The 8,318-nt window shown below is 43.6% G+C and overlaps 1 protein-coding gene across 3 annotated transcripts; it reads left to right on the top strand.

The window, feature by feature from the left end:
- The first annotated feature begins 260 nt into the window (after positions 1-260).
- ZNF19 (zinc finger protein 19) lies at positions 261-8,318 on the top strand. Of its 3 annotated transcripts, none has more exons than XM_011976744.1 (5): positions 261-424; positions 2,848-2,908; positions 4,084-4,210; positions 4,735-4,848; positions 6,799-8,318. In XM_011976744.1, exons 2-5 carry the CDS (start codon positions 2,876-2,878, stop codon positions 7,899-7,901), a joined length of 1,377 nt encoding a protein of 458 aa, XP_011832134.1. In that variant the 5' UTR covers positions 261-424; positions 2,848-2,875; the 3' UTR covers positions 7,902-8,318. The 3 variants fall into 3 exon arrangements, with proteins under 3 accessions (XP_011832134.1, XP_011832136.1, XP_011832135.1); XM_011976745.1 differs by having other exon boundaries at positions 387-424; positions 3,989-4,210; XM_011976746.1 differs by lacking the exon at positions 2,848-2,908.

Here is an 8,318-nt window from a genome sequence, read left to right on the forward strand (position 1 = left end):
TTTACCAATGTGATGAAATGAAATGACAAGACTTAAAGGTGGGCGTCTAACAAGAATAATTTCAAATTAGTGACGAGAATAGCCATATTCTGAGATCTGCATCTACTGTAATGTGATATGAAAATATCTGTGATTTCTATCGGTGACAGTCACATGTGCGGCCGATACTACTGTAGTTTGTTGCCAACATATAACAGAAGAAAATGCTAAATTTCGGTTAGAGATTAGCGAAAACAATGATAAACTTTCTTTCCTATTCAAGGTCTCTGAGGATCCCCGGGGGTGAAACTCCTCCTGGGGGGTAAAAGCACACAACCACTGAGAAGAGCGCTGCGGCATCCTAGAGAGGACGCGTGTGAGGCTGGGTGCAAGGGCAACGTAGTGACGCACTTCCGTTCACGGACCGCTTTCTGTTTTTCCTGAGGTGAGTGTTGGGGTTTGTCGCCCAGGAGTCCTTGCTAGGCTCAGGCACTTCACCTGTAGAGAAGGCAGTCGGCTTCGTCCCTGATGCCTCAGTGGAGGGAGACAGGGCGGCCCCTCCAGGTCCCGGCAGCGGAGGCTGCTTCCGGCCCGTCCCGGTCTCCATCTGATGCCTTCGCTCCCCCTCGCCCGCGTCGGCGCCTTGGGAAATGTAGGCTGTGGATATGGGTGTCTGGATTGAAGGGATGCCTGTGTTCTCGACGCCGCCCAAACCCATCTGCTCATTGGACCACAGCTGCTTGCTGAGCAGCAATGTGCCAGTTGCTGCTCTAGATTCCGGGGATGCAGCGGTGAATGAGGCGGGGCGTGGGCCCCGCCCCCAGGAAGCTTTCCGCCCAATGGGAAAGTCATATATTAATCAAATCTGGTCGTTTCACTCCACCTGCCCATGACTTAGTGCATGTAGATCGAAGACCAAGTTCTTGACTTGCGCAAAGCGTGGCTTTGTCCCTTGTGACTTCTTCAGCAACATCTAGCAGCACACTCTCCCTTGACTGCTACTACAGTCTTCTTGATCCTTGACTTCTAGAACATGATTTTGCGTATGCTGTTATTTTGTAAAGATTTCCTTCATACCTTAGTTAATTTATATTCTTAAGCTTTCCCATCCAGGTTAGTTTCCCCTGGCAGTGATAAGTTGTGAACTGAAAAGTTATTTGAGAGAATCTTGATTAATGTGTCTTTCCTTTAGACTAAGCTCTGTGCGGGACGGGGTTGTGCCCCTTCTCTCTACTTCATCTCTTGTGTGTCACACGTGGCCTTGTATGAAATATGTATGAGATAAATATTTATTGAATGAAGAAAGCACAAATCAATATATAATTTCAAACTGGGTTAAGTGGCATATAGGAAAAGGAATACGGCATGAGTGGAGCATTTAACAAGGGCACCTGACCTGGTCTGTAGAGAGATCATGATGTGAAGATGAAGGGTGGCTAGATTACTGGAGAGAATGGCAGGCGGAGAATCTCAGTTACAATGGTTCTGAGGTTGGAGAAGAGTAGTTCATACAGAAGAAACAGCAGGTATGAAGGTCTTGAGTTAGCATAGAGGAAACAAGGCCATTGTTACTAAACTAAGGGAAAAGAGGAGGGTAGTACAAGATGAGGCTCACAGAAAACAGCATCATGCATTGAGTCCCTGTAGGGAAGATAATGGCTTTTTATAGAATATTGCTGTTTAGAATACAAAGTGTCTGTAATCCGAGATGATATAGTTAAAACAATAACCCAGATGTCTTAGTGTGTTGAGGTGGCCCTTCAGGGTCCTTTGGTAATCAGTTTCTGGTTTTCACAGCCCTTGAATGGGGCAGTGAACAAAAAAGATGCCTGCTCCAGGTGCAAGTAAAGGAAGACTTACTCTGAGATTTTTCCTGAATTTTCTTGGCTATTCTTGTCTATTATTTTATATTAACCTTAAAATCATTTTGCCAGCTTCTAAAAGCATTCCTGTTAGGATTACTATTGGATAGAATTTAGTATAGTTATTAAAGACATGACTTGATGGGGTGCGGTGCCTCATGCCTGTAATCCCATCACTTTGGGAGACTGAGGTGGGCGGATCGCTTGAGGCTGGTAGTTTGAGGACTAGCCTGGGCAACATGATGAAACCCCGTCTCTACTAAAATTACAAAAATGAGCCAGGTCTGACAGCACATGCTTGTAATCCCAGCTACTTGGGAGGCTGAGGCAGGAGAATTGCTTGAACCCGGGAAGCAGTGGTTACAGTGAGCTGAGATCGCGCCATTGCACTCTAGCCCAGGTGACAGCAAGACTCTTGTCTCAAAAAACAAACAAAGAAACAAACAAAAACATGACCTTTGAAGCCTGGTAGATCTAGTGTGGGATCTGAGTTCATCCATTCACCAGCTGAGTGATCTTGGTAGAAGAAATTATTCTGTTAGCCTTGTCTTCTCATTTGGGAAAAATTAAAGGTTCAAAAGATTATTGTGAGGACTAAATAAGAGAATATGTATTTTTCATCCAAAAACATGATACTTGCTGTTTTTAACCTTTTATTTTTAACCTCAGTCAAATTAATTTTAAAAATAGAGGTCTGAGATTCTTCTTGTTAGGTTTTGCTCTGAGTTTATTGGTGTCTTTTGCTTGTTTTGCTCTTCATTTAGCTTGGTGTTGGTGAGGACATGCTCTGGTGTCCTAGGACAAGTTACTTATTCTTTCAAAATCTTTTTCCTCAGAATTAAAAACCTCATGGTATGATGTGGATTAAAAAGTACATATTTATACACCACTTACCCTGTGAGCATTTAGTAAGTGATTGCTGCTTGTTATTGGCAGATTTATTGCTTTAAAGAGAGCATTTTACTGGGCTGAGCTCACTGTTGGTTCTCTCTGTTTCTTCCTTCAGCCTTTGCCTGCTAGAGGGAGCCCAGGTCATGGCAGCCATACCTCTGAAAACTCCACACCAGGTGAGCAGTGGATTCCTGAGGTCAGCTTTATGGAGGTCTGATTTGAAGGAAATGAGGGGTAGTGGGAGGTGGATAAAGGTGATTCTGGCAAGTCTTAGGGCCAAAACAGTAGGAAAACCCCTGAGCCCAGGAGTTTGAGACCAGCCTGGGGAACGTGGCAAAACCCTGTCTCTACAGAAAATACAAAGATTAGCCAGGCATGGTGGTGTGCACCTATAGTCCCAGCTACTCAGGAGGCTGAGGCGGGAGGATCACCTGAGCTGGGAGGTCGAGGCTGCAGTGAGCTGAGATTGTGCCACTGCGCTCCAACCTGGGTGACAGAGCGAGACACTGTCAAAAACCCTATTCTTTTCTGTTAAAAAAAAAAAAAAAAAAAAAAAAAAAAAAAAGAGAGAGAGAGAGAGAGAAAGAACCGAAACCAAAAGAAAAAAACCCAAGAAGCATGAGGCTTGGTTGGCAGAAGCTGTTACAGATTGTCTTGGAGCTATAAAGATGAGCTAAAAGAGCTACCCAGCAGCAGTTTAATTCTAGAAGCATCATTTTCTAGGAAAAGCCATCGAGGAGCAGAGTGGATTGTGCCAGGAGAGGCTGAGCTCCCTCTACAGGATGCTCTTCAGTACAGGCAGCGCAGCCCTTTATACAAGAATCGAATGGGAGTTGGATGAGATAGGCCCATCAGTGCAAACCATGACTCTGTGCTTGTTTCATGGGCATAAGGTTTGGGGCAGGGTGAACACATGTGGGAACAGATAGATTGGCTGGGAATAGGGAGTACCTAATAGGAACAGATGGGTCCTGAGATACCATTTGAAGCAAATTGTCCACTTGTAGGTACAACACTAAAAGACTGAAAATATTTACTAAATCAAAGAGATTTTTGCCCTAGGAAGGTTAACTAATAAGAGACTTTTTTCCTAGGGTTTAACAAATGTTAAATAACATTTTATGACAGTAAATTTTATATCCTAATGGAAGCTTTTCTGGTAGTGAGAGAAGTTCCAGATTTTTCGTTGTAAAAATAGTCATATAATGGTCTAATATCCAGTTCTTTCACCTTTTCTCATTACCCATCCCTCACAGGACTTTCCCTCAAGCCCCTACCTGTCCCCTCTGTCCCACAGTCTGGCCCGGAGCCAGAGGATTGGCTCTGTGGCAGCAGGAACCTGTTGTTTTAGGAGATGGTGACCTTCGAGGATGTGGCTGTGCACTTCACCAAGACAGAATGGACTGGACTTTCCCCTGCCCAGAGGGCCCTGTACAGAAGTGTGATGTTGGAGAATTTTGGGAACCTGACTGCTTTGGGTAAGGCCATTTTCCTCCTAGGACTCAGATCTGCACTTTTCCAGTTTCCTTCCTTCTTTTACAGCCTGGGAGGAGGGGTGTGGAGTGGAGAGGAGAGGTTGTCTCTTGTGTCCTCCACTGAGTGACTGCAGAGCTGAGGCTCAGTGACCAACTTCAAAGATTGCTGGGTAGGGAGAGGTCTTGGGTCACTTTGGTCTCTCAATGAAGGGAATTACTGTCCCCTGGTAAGAGTATGTCCCATCTTCCATGGGGCTTCCAAGGTAGTAGTTGTTGTCTGGGGAAGGGCGTGTCCCCTTCCCTGTGTTTGCTTATACCTTGTGGATCTCACTGACTTACTTATCCTTGAGTGTTTTTTTAAGGAAGAAGTAACAAATGCTCAGTTTCCTCTTGATCAGAATCTCTTTGGCCTTCTCCAGTTGAGAACCCTCTTCTATGAGTCTTATTCTTACTGAGACTCCTGGGATTTTCCTTCTTTTGACACAGCAGATACAGGGCTGAAAAGTACCATTTTCTTCTGTTTTCAGGGTACCCAGTTCCCAAACCTGCACTGATCTCACTTCTGGAGGGAGGGGATATGGCTTGGGGCCTGGAAGCACAGGACGATCCCCCGGCAGAGAGGACCAAAAACATCTGTAAAGGTAGGTGAGGCAGATTTAGAACCAACAACTGTAGAGTTTTATGGAGCACTATATTTTAAAATGAACCATGCTGGGCAGGATTTAAATAGAATAGATGATTTCACCTAATAGGTAAAATATGAAACCTTTTCCACCAATCTTAACTCTTACCAACATGTAATCACTCAGTATGTCTCATCTGCAATCCTTGAATCCATTGCTCCTTTCTGAGTTTCAAGATTGCCTACCTTAGTTGTCCTCCTTGGTTGGGATGGATTTATTCAGGAGCAGTGTTTGAGCAACTTGCCATGTACCGAACTTTGTTTAAGAAGTTCTGGAAGATACAAGTTATGGAGACAGATGTAAAAAGCGAAAAAGAAAAGTATTAAGTGCTATTGGGAATGGGATGGAGAATGTGAAGGTAAAATGGGCCAGATCTTCCCAAAAGTTGGCCATAAACGGGGAGAGTTGCGTCATGTAACACTAGGAAGTCATGGCATGGGAGGAGCTTTTTGAATTCATAGGAATTCAGAGCTGAGCACAGAGTGTGAGGTTCCTTTAGAATAGGCAAGTGGATAACTAGAGCAGGCCATTGAGAAGGTGGGTGGAGAGTCTGAGATAAAAGACAGGTCTGAAAGGGTACTCTAACACAGCTGGGTTGAAATGACCCCCAGGAAGAAAAAAGGAAGGCGGAATCTTAACCATTAAGGGATATTTAATTTCAGTGAGAGAAGGAAGAGAAAGTAGACAGTCAAATAGTCTGATGGGGGCCACCAAGAGCAAATAGTGAGATTGAAGGCAGAGGCAGGAGTTTCAGAGCAGGTGGTTTGCAGAGAGCAAGTAACATGGAAAATGGTGAAGCTGGCACAGCACTTCAGCCTCTTATTCTAAGAATCTGAAAAAGAATCATCAAGACAATTGAGAACCTGGTGGTCTGTTCTCACATGCTTCCTCTCTCTGGTGATGATTCTTTTTCAGACTCTTGATTACCATGTTTACTTCAGTCTCAGATTACTCCTCTCCCAACATTCTCCTTCGGGGTTCCCTTACTTACACTCATACGATGAACTTGATTAACCATCACATGAGTCCCAGGTAACCCAAATTAATGTTAAAACCAAGCCCAACATTTCATATAAAATAGATTGACTTTAACTCATTCAAAATGTCATCCAATCTTTACGAACACAAATGCCATTTTATGGGCTGTTTGTCTCCTTTTTGCTGATAGGAGAAAGAATACTATCAGTCTAGGTGTGTCTAAGTAAACTGTTCATCCCTTTTCAAATAGTCTAGGGTGGTAGTTTCTCTGCATGTTTGAGTTTCAGCAGTTTTAGGGCATTTTCTCATCATATGTAGTCCATCTGTGGGTCTGCAGTTAAGAACCTCTGGACTAGGTAATCTTACAACATATTAAGAATAATGCTCTCTAAGCACTTCTATGTTTTTCTTTTTCTCTGTCTTGCCACAACCCAGTGTCCTTAATGTTCAATGTCTTAAGTCTTTTGGGACATCTGCAGGGTGTGAGTTTTTAAAAAGAAAAACAATTCATCCTTTGCTTTTGCTTTCTGATTGATGCTGTTCTGTTTCACTTTCTGATGCTGAGTATTGCCAGCCCCAACATCACTACTTGTTCTTAAGACCTGTGCCTTTGGCATTTTGTAGGCTGTAAGTAGCATCAATTCGAAAGATATTAGATCATGCCAGGGACAACCAGAAGTCATTCAAATATTAGAGTGGAAAAGCTTAGGAAGGAGTCTCATGTGTGATGTGTCCACTGATACTCTGTTCCACCTCGATGTTCTCTGCCTGTGTGATACTTGGCACTTTCATTTTAACAGCCTTTTCTTCCCAGCGTGCTGATGTGAAAGTTGAAATGATCTCTTTTAAAGCCTTACCATTTTCAATGCTCTATTGTTTCTAGCATAGTTCTCAGGTGGCATTATTTGTGTTTTCTATCTCTTATGTCAGATGTTGAGACCAACATTGACAGTGAGTCCACATTAATCCAGGGAATTTCTGAAGAAAGAGATGGGATGATGTCACGTGGTCAGCTGAAGAGTGTCCCTCAGAGAACTGACTTCCCAGAAAAATGTAATGTGAAAAAGCACCAGAACATCCCCACAGTGAAAAATACCCGAGGAAAGGTTCCAAGAATCCCCTGTGCAAGGAAACCTTTCATATGTGAGGAGTGTGGGAAATCCTTCAGCTACTTTTCTTACTATGCTAGACACCAGAGAATCCACACTGGGGAGAAACCTTTTGAGTGTAGTGAGTGTGGAAAAGCCTTTAATGGCAATTCTTCATTAATTCGGCACCAGAGGATTCACACTGGAGAGAAACCCTATCAGTGTGAGGAGTGTGGGCGAGCCTTTAATGATAATGCAAATCTGATCAGGCATCAGAGAATCCACAGTGGGGACAGACCCTATTACTGTACAGAGTGTGGAAATAGTTTCACCAGTAGTTCCGAGTTTGTTATACATCAGAGAATCCACACTGGGGAGAAACCCTATGAGTGTAATGAATGTGGCAAAGCTTTTGTTGGTAATTCACCCCTACTTCGGCATCAGAAAATCCACACTGGAGAGAAACCCTATGAGTGTAATGAGTGTGGCAAAAGCTTTGGAAGGACTTCCCACCTAAGCCAACATCAGCGTATTCACACAGGGGAAAAGCCTTATTCTTGTAAAGTATGTGGACAAGCCTTCAATTTTCATACAAAACTAACTCGACACCAGAGAATTCACAGTGAGGAGAAACCCTTTGACTGTGTAGATTGTGGAAAAGCCTTCAGTGCTCAGGAACAATTAAAAAGGCATCTAAGAATTCATACTCAGGAGTCTTCCTATGTATGTGATGAGTGTGGAAAAGCCTTCACTAGCAAAAGAAATCTTCATCAGCATCAAAGAATCCATACTGGAGAGAAACCCTATGAGTGTAGTAAGTATGAGAAGGCCTTTGGGACTTCTTCCCAGCTAGGTCTTCTTGAGCATGTCCACTCTGGAGAGAAGCCTGTGCTGGACATTTGTCGTTTTGGCCTCCCAGAATTTTTTACCCCCTTTTACTGGTAATAGTACACTCCGGTGAAATGTACTGAGTGGATTCCATCTTCTACTCAGGAATGGAATGTGTGACACAGGCCTGACTCAGCCTCTGATCCATCCCTCAAGCCACAGTTACTGATGCAGATGTCAGTAGATGGTCCAGTTAGAGTCCCAGGATTGCAAGAGCTAATAGGAAGAAATATTCTCTGCGCCCCCACACCCCCATTGGTTTTAACGCTGAGAAGAACTCCTAGACTCTCACAGAGGCTGAGAATGAAGTCCTCACAGCAAAAAAGCCATCTGAGAATTGGAGAGCAGTCAAAGACTGAAGATAATGTTTGAACAGCCACATTAAACCATGCCTAAAGCTAAAAATACATACGGGTTTTTGAATTGCAGCAGCCAATAAATTCCATTTTCATTTGTTTGGTTTTGGCTTTGGCA

The sequence above is a fragment of the Mandrillus leucophaeus genome, unplaced genomic scaffold (genome assembly GCF_000951045.1).
Source record: "Mandrillus leucophaeus isolate KB7577 unplaced genomic scaffold, Mleu.le_1.0 Scaffold17, whole genome shotgun sequence".
NCBI classification, from domain to species: Eukaryota; Metazoa; Chordata; class Mammalia; order Primates; family Cercopithecidae; genus Mandrillus; species Mandrillus leucophaeus.

What these genes read in the sequence shown, in the direction of transcription:
- ZNF19 (XM_011976744.1), top strand. Translation starts at nt 2,876, where the DNA reads ATGGCAGCCATACCTCTGAAAACTCCACACCAG. An exon ending in CTCTGAAAACTCCACACCAG is followed by an intron (nt 2,909 to 4,083) that starts GTGAGCAGTGGA and finishes CTGTTGTTTTAG; the next exon opens with GAGATGGTGACCTTCGAGGA. An exon ending in TGGGAACCTGACTGCTTTGG is followed by an intron (nt 4,211 to 4,734) that starts GTAAGGCCATTT and finishes TTCTGTTTTCAG; the next exon opens with GGTACCCAGTTCCCAAACCT.